Source organism: Scyliorhinus canicula, chromosome 1, assembly GCF_902713615.1.
Source record: "Scyliorhinus canicula chromosome 1, sScyCan1.1, whole genome shotgun sequence".
Classification (NCBI taxonomy): domain Eukaryota; kingdom Metazoa; phylum Chordata; class Chondrichthyes; order Carcharhiniformes; family Scyliorhinidae; genus Scyliorhinus; species Scyliorhinus canicula.
Genome location: NC_052146.1, coordinates 277,314,292 through 277,329,236, shown reverse-complemented (window position 1 = coordinate 277,329,236; position 14,945 = coordinate 277,314,292). Strand labels below are relative to the sequence as shown.

At 48.1% G+C, this 14,945-nt stretch overlaps 1 protein-coding gene across 1 annotated transcript in view; it reads right to left on the bottom strand.

Moving 5' to 3' along the window:
* LOC119974696 (stonin-1) overlaps positions 1–14,945 on the bottom strand; it is a 183,091-nt gene that overhangs the window by 102,300 nt on the left and 65,846 nt on the right. Inside the window, exon 5 of the mRNA XM_038813834.1 lies at positions 14,667–14,790. Within this exon, the coding sequence (XP_038669762.1) occupies positions 14,667–14,790 (124 nt within the window). The remainder of the gene's footprint in view (positions 1–14,666; positions 14,791–14,945) is intronic.

Sequence of the window (14,945 nt, the reverse complement as noted above, 5' to 3'; positions counted from 1 at the left end):
AGAAGGGTGGAGGGAGAGAGAGGAGAAGAGAAAGAAAGTGAAAAACAATAAGCTGCTAAAGGATGCGAAAAGCAGCGTCGAAGGAGGAAACGCGGGGTCGCCGCTAAAGGAGAAGACGAATAAAAGTGGTGATAGGATGGCGGAAGGCGAACTGCAAAGCGGGGCCGCACTATTTACAGTGGAGAAGATGACCGAGGTGATGGCGGGGGAGCTGGAAAAACAGTTTGCGAGGCACATGGAGGCCTGGAAAAAGGAGACAGCGGCCGCATTGAAGTTATGGTGGAGGAGGCAATCGCCCCAATAATTGCCCCGTTGAAGGTGGCGCTGGCAAAGGCATTGGCCGAGGTGAGAGAGGAGGGCGAGAAGATGAAAGTGGAGGAAGCCATGTAACGACACAATGACCAGGTCACCTCGATGGGTGATGAGTTGCAGAGGGCTGTGGAGATTAATTGAGGTCTCCGAGCAAGGCTGGAACACTTGGAAAACCGCTCAAGGCGGCATAATTTGAGAATTGCGGAAGGGACAGAGGGCCCAAGGCCAACACAATACTTCGCTAAGAAGTTGGCGGTGCTGATGGGGGAGGGTGAGAGCCCCTCCCAGTACGAGCTAGACCGAACCCATCGGTCATTAAGGCCGAAGCCCAAAGTGAACGAGCCACCAAGGGCAGTAATTATCTGCTTCCATAAGTTTTGCGTGAAGGAGGAGGTGTTAAACTGGGCGAAGCAGAAGCGGGACATACTATGGGATGGTGCTACGGTCTGGATCTACCAGGACTTGACGGTGGAGTTGGCAAAAAGACGAGCGGCGTTTGGGCGAGTGAAGGCGACGTTGTACAAGAAGGGGGTACGGTTTGGTATGGTGTACCCAGCGAGGTTGAAGGTAACGTATAACAGCAAAGACTTTTATTTTGAGACAGCGGATGCGGCTGAGGCTTTCGTGAAGGCAGCAGGCTTGGGACAGACATGAAGAGCGGAGCTGGAAGAGAGACTGTGGACTGTGTTTGAACAGCTGGAAAATGTATAAATGTTATAACTTTCTTTTTACGGATTTGTATTGTAATCTAATTCTCTTTGTATTGTTATAGAGTTTAAGTTAATGGTGGGTTGATGGTGCTCTGTGTTGCGACGGTTAAATGTTATGTTAGTGAATTGTATGGGTTGGATTTGGGTTTTTTTTTCCTCTGGGACTGGGTGGAAGGGGAGGATATGCCTTGGCGGGGGGGAGCCACCCGCACTAGCTAGCTAAAGTCAGTCAGCTAGTGAACGGAGGTCAGAGGAGAGGAGGGCTGCGGACATTGGAGACTGGATAGCAGGCGTCAATGGGCCTACGAGGCGAGCGAGAGGTGGGGGGGGTGGAAGGGTTGGGTGCTTGGGGATGTTGTTTCTGGGGGAAAGGTAGGGGGGGTTTTCGGGAGGGGGGGGGGAGAGAAGGGGTTTGATGTGAACAATGGACAGGGGCGGGTCAGGCTTATGGGGTAGAGCCCGGCGGTATGTTGATGGTGAATAAGGTGTGTGGGGGGGGTTTGAGACACCCCCAGTAAGGATAGTTACATGGAACGTGAGGGGGCTAGGAGGTCCGGTCAAGAGGTCATGGGTGCTTGCGCATCTTAAAAGTCTGAAAACCAATGTGGCAATGCTGCAGGAGACTCACCTGAGGGTGAAGGACCAGGTGAGACTTAAAAAGGGTTGGGTTAGCCAAGTGTTTCACTCTGGGTTTGATGGAAGGGCTCGAGGGGTAGCAGTGTTGGTCAGCAAAAGGGTACTCTTCCAGATGGAGAAGGTAGTGGCAGATCAGGGGGGTAGATATGTGATTGTGGCCGGGGCACTGGGCGGGAGATTAGTGGCGCTGGTAAGTGTATACGGTCCCAACTGGGACAATGCGGGTTTTGCGAGGAAGATGTTTGGAGCCATTCCTGACTTGGAGACACACGAGCTGATTGTGGGGGGGGTGACTGGAACCTGGTACAGGAGCCAAGGTTGGACAGATCATGCTCAGGTCCCATCGGGGGGGGCAAAGGTGCTAGCTGGGCTAATGGTGGAAATGGGAGGGGTGGACCCTTGGAGGTTCCTGAACCCAGGGGAACGGGAGTACTCGTTTTTCTCAGCCGTCCATAGGGTATACTCGTGGATTGACTTTTTTGTTGTGGGAAAGGCTTTGCTGGCTGGAGTCAAGGGGTCAGAATACTCTGCAATTGCTGTGTCAGATGACGCGCCACATTGGGTGGATATGGTGCTGGAGAAGAGGGTAGTGCAGAGGCCGGGATGGAAACTCGATGTGGGGCTTTTGGGGAACCAAGTATTCTGTGAAAAAATTGAAAAGGTAATTAAGGAATATGTAAGATTCAACTGTACGGGTGAGGTGTCAATGGCAGTCGTCTGGGAGGCTCTAAAGGCGGTAGTGAGGAGTGAGGTAATTTTGCTTACGGCCAGGGTGGACAAAGAGGAGGGGTTGGAGCGGCAGAGGCTAATAGATGAGATGTTGGAGGCAGATAGGAGTTATGCGGGGGATGGGGACCCAGCGATGCTGGGAAAGAGGAAGGAACTACAGGTGAGCTTCAACCGACTATCCACCAGGAAGACGGTGCGCCAACTGAGGCGAGCGAGGGGTGCAGTTTACGAACATGGAGACAAGGCAGGGAGTATGTTAGCAGGTCAGCTCCGGAGGGAAGCAGCAGCAAGGGAAATTCTTCAGGTAAGGGATAGGGCCGGGAAGTTGGTGGTGGCTCCGGAGCTGATTAACAAGGTTTTTGAGGAATTCTATGAGAGGTTGTACAGGTCAGAGCCACCCGGGGGAGACCGTGAGATGCTGGAATTTCTGGATGGGTTGGAGTACCCGAGGCTAGGGGAGGGAGACAAGGCTACATTAGAAGGAGCAATACTGGAGCAGGAAATAAAAGACGCGATTGGGAGGATGCAGTCGGGGAAGGTGGCAGGGCCGGATGGATTTCCGGTGGAATATTATAAAAAATTTAAGGATAAGTTGGCATCCCTGATGGTAGGGATGTTTGAAGAGGCGATAGGGAAGGGAGTGCTGCCGCAAACCTTGGGGCAGGCATCGATTTCACTGTTGCTTAAAAAGGATAAGGATCCGACGGAGTGTGGGTCATATAGGCCCATTTCACTTCTTAATGTGGACGCAAAGGTATTGGCAAAGGTACTGGCGGGTAGGCTGGAGGGGTGCCTCCCGAAGATGATAGGTGAGGATCAGACAGGGTTCGTGAAAGGGAGGCAGCTGTTTTCGAATATTAGGAGGGTCTTGAACGTCATTATGGCACCGGCGGAAGGGAAGGAAACAGAGGTGGTGGTGGCACTGGACGCCGAGAAGGCGTTTGATCGAGTGGATTGGGGGTACCTGATGGCAGTGCTGGAACGGTTTGGAATTGGACCAAGATTTGTGAACTGGGTAAAGTTATTATATAAGGAGCCGAAGGCGAGTGTCCGCACGAACAATATCAGTTCGAGATACTTCTCTCTCCCCCGTGGGACGAGACAGGGATGTCCCCCCCTGCTGTTTGAGCTTGCGATTGAGCCGTTGGCCATCGCATTAAGAAGTTCGGGAGCATGGAAAGGAATAGTGGGGGGGGGGGGGGGGGGGGGGGGGGGGGGGATAGAGCATAGGGTGTCCTTGTGTGCCGACGACTTGCTGCTGTATGTGTCGGAGCCGAGTGCGTCGATAGGAGGAATATTGGAGTTGCTGCAGGTATTTGGGACTTTCTCTGGGTACAAGCTGAACTTGGACAAGAGTGAGTATTTTGTGGTGTCTCAACCGGGGGTGGGGGCAGGAGTGGTGGGGCTGCCATTCCGTAGGGCAGGGACTCACTTTAGGTATTTGGGGGTGCAGGTTGCCCGGGAGTGGGGAAGGCTTCGCAGATACAACATCACTAGTTTGGTGGGGAGAGTGAAAGCCGACCTGGCGAGGTGGGATGGTCTCCCTCTGTCACTGGCGGGTCGGGTGCAGGCGGTTAAAATGAACGTGTTACCGCAATTTCTGTTTATTTTTCAATGCCTACCGATTTTCCTGCCAAAGTCTTTTTTCAGGGAGACTGAGGGGAGGATTATCTCGTTTATATAGGGAGAGAAGGTGGCCAGAGTGAGGAAGGTGCTGCTATAGAGGGGAAGGCAGGCAGGGGGTTTGGGTCTCCCAAACCTGATGTACTACTACTGGGCAGCGAATGTGGAGAAGGTGCGGAGCTGGGTCAGAGGGGTTGATTCCCAGTGGGTCAGAATGGAGGCGAGTTCATGCAGGGGGTTGGGGCTGAAGGCACTAGCAACAGCACCGTTCCCGATAGCTCCGGGGAAATACTCGGGTAGTCCGATAATAGCCTCATTGAAAATATGGAGGCAGTTTCGCCAACACTTCAGGTTGGGGGCAGAGTCGAGGGAAATGCCGATCCGGGAGAACCACAAATTTGAGCCAGGGAGGTGGGACGGAAGCTTTTGGAAATGGGAAGAGAAGGGGATTAAGACTCTAAAAGATTTGTTTCCTCGGGGTCGATTTGCAGGATTGAGGGAGCTGGAAGTGAAGTATGTGCTGGGGCAGGGAGAAGTGTTTCGGTATATGCAGGTTCGGGACTTTGCCAGGAAGGAGATACAGAGCTTCCCGGAGAAACCGGCCTCCACGTTGTTGGAGGAGGTGATGGCGGCAAGTGGACTGGAGAAGGGGACAGTGTCAGCGGTATACAGAGCTATGTTGGAAAAGGATAAGGCACCACTGGATGGGATCAAAGTGAAGTGGGAGGAAGAATTGGGAGAGGTTATAGAGGAGGGGGTCTGGTGTGAGGTGCTCCAGAGAGTGAATGCCTCCACCTCGTGTGCAAGGTTGGGGCTGATACAGCTGAAGGTGGTGTACAGGGCACACCTCACGAGGGCAAGGATGAGCCGATTCTTTGAAGGGGTAGAAGATGTGTGTAAACGTTGCGCGCGCGTGCGCGCGGGGGGGGGGGGGGGGCGCTAATCACGTTCATATGTTTTGGTCCTGTCCAAAGCATGGGGAGTACTGGAAGGTGGTATTTAGGGTAATTTCCAAGGTGGTGCATGTGATGCTGGACCTGGGTCTCCGGGAGGCCATATTCGGGGTGTCGGATCAGCCAGGGTTGGAAACGGGTGCGGAGGCAGATATCATAGCCTTCGCTTCGTTGATCGCTCGAAGGTGGATCCTGCTGGGATGGTGAGCGGCCTCCCCACCCTGAGCCCTGGCGTGGCGAGGGGACCTGTTGGAATACTTGACCCTTGAGAAGGTTAAGTTCGAGCTGAGGGTAAGCTCGGAGGGGTTCTACAAGTCATGGGCACTATATATTATGCATTTTCAAGAACTGCATAACATCGAACATTAGTTGGGGGGGGGGAGGAGACGGTGGGTGGGGTGTGGGGGGAGGGGGGCTGTGTATGTTGAAGATGGCTATGGGTAATCCCTGATTCCTTTTTTTTCTTTGTCATTTGGTTATGTTAACATGCGGGCTGATTTCTGGGCATGGTGGGAGGATGGGATCGTTGTTACTGTTATGGGGTTTGAGATATTTGTTGTTGGTTATTGATTGTTGTTGGGTGTAAATTCAGGAGAAAAACTGTGAAAAAGGAGAATAAAAATATTTTTTTAAAAACAGCTCACCAACAGAGAGTGACTATTGTCAGACAAAAAGAACTGGTAACAGAAGCTACCACACTCCTGGAAACAAGCCCTAGCATGTCAGCACTATTGGGACAAGGGGGAAAAAGTGCAGATGGGAAAAACGTTATTTTGTACCATTATTACAAAACTTTTCATAATGTCATCAACTTTTAGCAATACAAATTTACTTGAAAGCGTTTGGATTTGGCCAAATGATAGAATGTTCTAGTCTGTGTAACTACTGCCATCTACAGCTAGCAATAGGCGCCATCTGTTGTTTCACCTTCCATGGAGCTTTTGTGATCCTTAGTGGATAACGAGAGCATGTGTGACCCCTAAGAGGCGCTGGGGAAACCCACAACGTCTTCCTCTTTCCCCACTGAGGAGGTTCCCAGGTAAGGTATGCATGGCAAATACCTGAGAAGAGCAAACGTCCCTTGCCCCAATTGTCCTGTACTGGCAGCCATCTGAAAATGCCCTTTAAATCTGAAAATTCGGATGGTTCCCTACTCTGTCACATCAACAATTACCCAGAAGACACCTCCGGTGATGGCGGGCGGGAGGCAGCCGCACATTGGAGGGCTCCCGTTCGGGAACGGCATTTTCGGGGATTAACGTCCGGTCCCAGGGGCTACAGAAGCGGCAAAAGCAGGGAGAAGGCACAGTGAAGGGAACAGTCGAAAACAGGTAAAAAAAAACGGCCGTGAAAAATGCAGCTGAAAGTCTGTCGGGGAGTGGAAAGGTCACCACGGGGACGGCAAGGAAAGGGGAGACTGGGGCACCAGGGGGAGGCTGCATTGCCCACGGCTGAAAAAATTACTACGGTGATGGCCGCGGAACTCAAAAGGCAGTCCACAAAGCACATGGAGGCAATGAGGAAGGAGATGAGGGCGGTATTGAAAGTGCTGGTGGAGGAGGCAATTGCCCCAGTGAGGGCGGCGGTATTGAGCGTAGTGGCGGAGGTGCGGGAGCAAGGCGAGGCACTGAAGAAAGTGGAAGAGACATTATTGCAGCACAATGATCAAATTACCTCGATGGGGAAGGAGATGCGGACAGTGTTGGAATCAACAAGGATCTGCGAGCCAAAATGGACGACTTGGAAAACAGATCCAGGCGACAGAATCTGAGGATTGTGGGTCTTCCCGAAAGAGTGGAAGGCCCGAGGCCGACTGAGTATTTTGCCACGATGTTGGCGAAGCTATTGGGGGAGGGGGATGATCCCTCCCGATATGAACGGGATCAGGCTCATCGGTCGTGGAGGCCTGTACCAAAGGAGAGTGAGCCGCCAAGAGTAGTAACTTTGTGTTTTCGTAGGTACAACGTGAAGGAGAAGGTCCTGTGCTGGGCAAAGCAGAAGCGGGTGGTGCAGTGGGCTGGAGCTGGTATACGCAAATATCAGGAGCTGGCGAGGAGGCGGGCTGCCTTCAGCCGGGTGAAGAAGGCGCTGTACATCAGTAAGGAGCAGTGCGACATAGTATATCCAGCGACGTTGACCTACAAATCCAAGGACATCTATTTTGGGACGGCGGAAACAGCGGAGGAATTTGCGAAGGCAGAAGGACTGTGGCTGAATTGAGAAGTGGTCATGTACCGATGTAGCCTCATGTAACTGTATTTTTCACTGCGGTTGGTCTATGCGCTAAATGAGCTGGGACAAGGGAAGAGATGGGACTGTCACTTGCAATGAGGGTTCTTTGAGGCTTGGGTGTGAATGTGGGGTTTGTGTGCTAAAGGTGATTTCTTGGTTTTCTGGGACCGTGCAAGGGGGAAAGAGACCCGGGTGTGGGCCTCCACGCTGGCCGGTTTAAGGTGGCCAGTGAACGGGAGTGAGGTGGGGGGGAGGGGCTGCGGCCATCGGAGCCCGGCAGAACAGGTTCCGATGCGTCTAGCCGGGGTGGAAAGTTGGGGGGGGTGAAGGAACAAAGGTTTGGGGGGGGGGGGGGGGGGGGGGGGTGAGAGAAGAGGGTTGTAAGAGGAAGTAGAGGGGAGGAGGGGCGGGCTTGCAATGCGTGGGTATCATCTACGGTACTCTTTCAGAGATTGGATGGCATTGAATGATTTGGGGGGGGTCCCTATAGGCCGACGGTGACCATAGGCAATTCCCGAGACGTTTTTGTTTTTTTTTCTCCTTTGTCCCACCGTGGGAGGGTTTGTTTTATTTGATGCTTATATTGCATGGGGGGTCATTGTTTGGGGTGGTGGGAGGATGGGATCCTTGTTGTTGATAAGGGAACTGACTTTGTATTTGTTACCATTTACTGGTTGTTGATGGGGTGTAAATTTTGAAGAAAATGTAAAAATGGAGAATAAAAATATTTTACAAAAAAATAAGTACCCAGAAGAGATTAGAAGGATTAAAACTACTTCTAACTTTCAGGTAATGATTATACATATTCACACTGCCCTTACAGGACACACTTTTCCTCTCTCCGCCATGCCACCCCCACCCCAACGGGTGTTCCCACCCAACAGGATTCAACATCTAACGGAATGCACCCCCCTCCCCCCGCAAACATGATTCACCCTCCCCCCACCCAAAAACATTCTCCCTGGCCCGAGAAGGGCCTATAAATTCAGCTGGGGCTTTAACTTACCTGGCTAGTGCCCGGGAAAATGGGGTGTGGCTTCCTTATATCCGACTGAGCTGTATTTGATGCTGAGCCCTCAGGGTGCGATGCACTGCCCGGATCTCACCCAGCCAGAGTTGCAACGTCTGATAAAATAGCATCACAAGAATTTTGAGCACAGTAAGTCGTCTTACAACACCAGGTTAAAGTCCAACATGTTTATTTCAAACACTAGCTTTCGGAGCATCCTCCCAACCACCCCGAAGATGACCTGAGGAAGGAGCAGTGCTCCGAAAGCTAGTGTTTGAAACAGCATCTTGGACTTTAACCTGGTGTTGTAAGACCTCTTACTGTGCTCACCCCAGTCCAACGCCGGCATCTCCACATCAAGAATTTTGAGGTAAAGAACTACGAGTAGAGTGGCAAGCCAACTCCGATTGCTATTTCGCGAAGGTTCAGGCTCAATTAAATTGTTTTTTGGCAGCAAGTAGACAGAACAGCTGATGCAGAGTATCAAAAAAGCTATTTTTAACCAGTCATAATAATACTTTTACACTGTAGAAGGCTCTACTGGAAGTAGTTCTGTAACTTGATGCTAAACCTGCTTTATGTACATATGGAATCAATTTTTGGAAATCTCATCAATGTGAAAATTAGCCAGTCATGTTTGGAAATTTGTTCCAACTTTCATTGCATTCTAAACTTTCAAATATATTAAAACATGCAAATCCAAGTCGAACCATAGCTGATGCAATCAATCTTCAGCACAGTCCCCACCACTTATAGTAAGTGTATTGGTGTCAATGCTAATATAAACCTTGGACAATGCACCATCTCTGAGACACTGGGTGAGAACAGGAAATGTCCGAGTCTGGAATTGAAATGACCATTAGCAATCTAGATGACTACAGCAGTGAACAGAAAGTGAGACACTCTCCAAATATAGCGTGCGCCCGGTGTTTGCCTATGCCCCCCATGACCGATTACTCATTTCATTTCCAGCATTGGAGGAAAAGCCCCCTCTGCTACTTACATTGGTTGATGGGAGAACTCCCCAACCTAATGATCTGATTTAATGAAACCAGCTGTGACTTAAAACAAAACAAGAATGATCCACAGAGATCCAAATACCACGTGAAATGAGTGGGGCAAAAAAAAAAACCTTACCGACTTACCTGAACCAACACACTTAAATGTGTTATAGGCAGCAACTTTCTAACAGGCTACACTGGAAATGTCAAATGGTTAGCACCATTTGCCCAACAGACCCACAATCCTGCGGATGTCAATTGACATACCTCTCCACTTAAGGCCTCAGGTAGCCCAATTCTCCTAGCCCTGTCCTCACAAGCCTGACCGGGCTCCTACTCCTTTACCAACCCAGACACCACGTACACACACACACATTGAAAAGAAACTAAATGATTTGAGTTATAAGAGATATTCTACATTATGAAGTTGGGGAAAAGGGATCCCTGATCCAGAACGAGCTTGCGATATTCCAGAAGGCCAAGTGGTGAAGGACTGATCTAGAACCAATTTTTGTACACTTTTAGAAGCATTTATTTATGGAGATCCGCACATTACAAACCTCAAACTTCTAATCCCACCAATCACACTTTCAGTCTGTACCTATTTATAGGGGCACAAGTGAATCCCCAGTTAATGTCCACAAGCCACATACAAATTAATATACAATTGACTAGCAGTTCTGCCTGGTCTATGTCTTTCTGCCATCTCGCACTTCCCAAATACTGTAGAAGATACTAGGCTCTACTTGAGGCGATTAGCCATTCAGAACGTTGTGAGATATTTGAGCGGTACCAAATATTCCTTAGGACTGTGCATAAAAGTTGCACTCCATAATGGAGCCCTCACTCCTTACATACCAAAGTGTGGTCTTAATTGCACAGTATCTGGTACGATAATGTAATATAATAGCCTAGTTACTGTAATTTCCTAATTGAATCATTAGTGTTCTTAATTTTCAAAAAAGTTGCTATTAAACTATGTAGCTTAGGCTACAGTAAATAGAACACAATTATTTCAACATAAAATGTAAACAGTAGCAATTAATCTAGGGGAGGTCTTGTAGCGCTTGGGTAATGTCCTTGCCTCTGAGCCAGAAGCTCTGGGTTAAGAGTCCCACCCCAGGGACTTGCCAGCCAAGAAGGGCATGTTCGCAACACGGCCATTAGGTTGAGTATCAACTTTCAAAATTCTTCCAACATGCCAATGGCAGGTGCCAAGAGCAGGAGACACTTCTGGTCAGCCATGCTGGACAGAGTGGCATCCCCAAGTTACAAACCTCTTACGACAGGTTAGCGACCAGCTCCAGAAAAAGACTTGCTATGGGAGCGGATGAAAGTCTGCCTTGTGCACCACTAGGTGCGGGAAAAGAAACAAACAACAATGAATCTAGTTATCAGATTTCATTTGAGTACAGGCTTCGATAACATTGTACGCCGATCTAAATATTTAAAAGATACCAGAAATAATACAATATTTTAGTTTACAGCTTTTACAACATAACGTCTTTATATAAATTCCTGTGTCACAGAGCACTTTTACAAGTATAGATAGATCAATTAACGTGGAGCAGAAAACTACTCAAAAATCGCTGCCCGAGATCAGAACTGGTCTCACTGAAGTTTAAACCAGGATAAGGAATCTAAAAAGATTTTTTTTTTTGAAAACAAGTGAAAAATCCTGACTTGCCAGTAATGTTTACAGCAGTATTTTTTTAAAATTAATTTAAGGGATGTGGGCGTCGCTGGTTAGACCAGCATTTATTGCCCATCCTTCAGAGGGTGGTGGTGAGTTGCCTTCTTGAACCACTGTACTCCTTGAAGTGTAGGTACATCCATTGTGCTGTTAGGGAAGGCGTTCCAGGATTTTGCCCCAGTGACAGTGAAGGAACAGCAATATATTTCCAAGTCAGGGCGATGGGTGACTTGGAGGGGAACATCCAGGTGGTGGGGTTCCCAGGTACCTGCTGTCCCTTGTCCTTCTAGATGGTAGCGGTCATGGGTTTGCAAGGTGCTGTCCAAGGAAAATTGGTGAGTTACTGCAGTGCATCCTGTAGATGGTACACACGACTGCCACTGTTCTTCGTCGGTGGTGGAGGGTTTGAACATTTGTGGAAGCAGGGTGGTGATGGAATTAAGCAGGCTCTCCACACCAAGTAGAGAGTATTCCATTATATTCCTGACTTTGCCTTATGGATGGTGGACAGGTTTTTTTGGAGGGGGGGGGGGGCTCAAAGAGGAGTTGCTCACCGTAGGATTCCTAGCCTTTGACCTGCCTTGGTAGCCATGGTATTAATGTGGCTAGTCCAGTTCAGTTTCTGATCAATGGTGTAATGGGACTGTCCCTTTAACAAACATTTTTGTCTTATCACATGGCTTCAATGATGTGGAGCTGGGCTGAGAGCTGTTTTGGTTTCATTTTTGGACTGCTGTAGACTCTCTCTCTCTCTATTTTCATTTCAACTGTTTCAGAAGTAAACAGGTTGTGGCTACCAGCTTTGGTAACTTAAAAGAATATATTGAGAGAAAACCAGTCTCATTCAAGTGAGAATGCAGAGTGCTGGCCCACGCCTTTTAAAAAAGAATGTTTTTGGTTTACTGGATTTTGCTTTTGAATTGAAACAGTTAAGGGGGAATTCATCAAGTGTTATACATAGATTACAGTAGCTGGGTGGTGTATTTGTGTTTGTAATTGATAACAATTATTGTTGTGTTCTTTTGATCAAAATTCTTTATACATATATGTTAACTAAGTTCTTAAAATAAAGCTTGTTTTGATTAAAGTGTCTGGGAAGACTGAGGAATCACACATGAAGGGAAGGTTCTTGTGCTCATCCTTGCCAAATTCAACATAAAGGTTGTAGGTCAGTTGGAATTCACAATATACTTTGGAGTTTCTAAACCCTACCCATAACAATGGTAACTCCCAGGATGTTGATTGTGGGGGATTCAGCAATGGTAATGCCATTGAATGTCAAGGGGTGATGGTTAAATCCTCTCTTGTAGGAGATGGTCAGTTCCTGGCACTTGTGTGGTGCGAATGTAACTTGTCACTTGTCAGCCCAAACCTGGATATTGTCCAGGTCTTGCTGCATTTGGACATGGACTGCTTCATTGTCTGAGTCGTTGCAAATGGTGCTGAACATTGTGTAGTCATCCACAAATATCCCCACTTCTAACCTTATGATGGAAGGGAGGTCACTGATGAAGCAGTTGAAGATGGTTGGGCCGAAGACACTACCCTGAGGAACTTCTGCTGTGTTGTCCTGGAGCCGAGAGGATTGACTTCCAAGCACCACAACTATCTTCCATTGTGCCCGGTATGACTCCAACAAGCTGAGAACTTTCCCCTGATGCCCATTGACTCCAGCTAGGGCTCCTTGATGCCATACTCAGTCAAATCCTGTATGTTATGATTCCAAGAACCTGCTGCCAGCCAGTCACCATTCCCTTCAAGGGCCAAGGGTTTACTAAGCAAGTCCAATTAAATAACAAACTGAATGCACTTCACACAGAGTAACCAAACAAGGAGATAATTACCAATTCCATAGTCAGTAACTGAATAACTTAAATGTGCCTCTTGTCTCATCACCATCATAATGAGGGGCTGGAGATTATTACAGGTGCAAATCCAATTCCACTGTGCCTGGAAGCACCATAAATCTCAGAGCAATGTAAAGATGGTGGGCCAAGAGCAGCAGGTGAGCGTGTCAGCAGACCCACGAGGCGAGGGGTCCCCAGCCATCCCAGAGAGGGGGAGACAGGCGACCAGAACAATGCTGCCCCCCCCCCAAAAACCTGGAGTTGGATGGAACACATTCCTGATAAAGGAACTCACGGTGATGAGAAAGGCTATAAAAGTGGAGATCCAGGTGGCGGCCAAGGTGGCAGTGACGGAGGCATTGGTCGCCATGCAGACAGTGGTTGACAGAATGGGGAAGAAACTGGAAGCTTAGGGGAAGGTGATCCTAGAGCTGGAAACGACAAACATGGAACAGAGCGACAGGATTGTTGCTCTGGAGGTCAAAATTAAAAGGTAGGTGGCAACCCAGGGGAGCCAAACGGGGAAGGTCGAGGGGAGGAGAATCTGTCTCATTGCCAAAAATATCCGGATTGTGGGCCTGTCAGAGGGGTTCGAGGGTAGGGAGCCGACAGATTATGTGGTCCAAATGCCTGGTCCTTCTACCAGGGACTGTAACATCTACGGGCCGAAGATAGAACCTGAATAACAGAAAAGAGGAGGGGGGGGGGGGGGGGGGTGGGGGGGAATGCCGAATAAAGAAAAACATGGAAATTGTAAATAATAGGGCTGCAGGGTAGCACAGTAGTTCGCACTGTGGCTTCACAGCGCCCTAGGTTCAATTCCCTGCTGAGTCTCTGTCTGTGCGGAGTCTGCACGTTCTCCCTGTGTCTGCGTGGCTTTCCTCTGGGTGCTCCGGTTTCCTCCCACAGTCCAAAGACGGGCAGGTTAGGTGGACTGGACATGCTAAATTGCCCGTAGTGTCCAAAAAAAAAGGTTAGGAGGGGTTATTGGGCTAACAAAAAAGATAGAGACCAGTGAAACACTTCTCAGTCTCCTTTTCCTAATTCTTATCCCAAGAAATCGACATTTACAGAGAGAAAGGATCAGGAAAGTCACCACCTACTTCCAATTTAACTTTAAATATTATGTCATGAGAATGTTGCTTTAAGAAATGTTTGGCTGCTCATGTTATTGCAGTGATGTCAGAGTGTGGGTGGAGCTGAGCTCTGATTCTGCTTTTTAGTTTCACTTTGAGAAAACCTTGGGTGTGTCTGTCTTTTTGGTTTCGTTTTTCAGTGTGTTGCAACTGAAGTCAGCCAAAGCAGTTGTATTGTTGAGCTCTCTGCCATGAAGGACTATCTCTTAATCATTTGGGGAATTCAGAATTATAAATGTTTTCAGTATTGAATGTAAACTCTGATGTGCTTCTGTTTAAAAATCTGTTCAGTCTTTTGTGTAAAAGGACAGCATACGGGTTACTTAGTGTTGTATTTTTGGGGGGTTATCTTTGAATTAATTGTTGCTAAGATATTCACTGTTTTAAAAAGGTTAACTTGAGTTCATAGAATAAACATTGTTTTGCTTTAAAAAAAAAGAACTTTTCCATTTCTGAAGTACCACTTTTGTAGTGGGCTGTGTGCTCCCCATACCACAATCTATTAAAAGCTGTGGGTCAGGTGAACTCCATGATACATTTTGGGATTCTCTAAAGCCTGACCCATAACAATTGTGATGGGATTTTTTTTTCCAATGGACAATACACTCCATTTTGATTTTTCCATTTTTCTGGATCCCGAGACTGGTTAGAAGTAATTTTACTCCTCCATCAATGGCAAAAGATCAGAAGATCCACTGGTCTTGCACAATATTTTCAGGTAACACAGCAGAAGACACATGACTGATATACACTTTAAAAAAATCTATTCTTCAATTTGAACAAACCTGACGATGTCTGTAAAGTTTGATGGGTTTTCTGCTGCTGCAGTTCCAACATGATCTGCTGGCGATTATTCTCCCTGAAAAAGCCATCCACAGCTCTAGACTGAAGAAGCTTGCTCTCCCAAAGCTTATTGCATAAAGACAAGAGATTAAAAACAATTACAAAAATTGATTTAGATTTATAACAAGATTCCGGAATACTTAATTGCAAGCCACTGAATATAAAAAGCAAACAGCTCAACAGGGATGGCCAATTCAAGGGTTATAAATTGGAACATAACT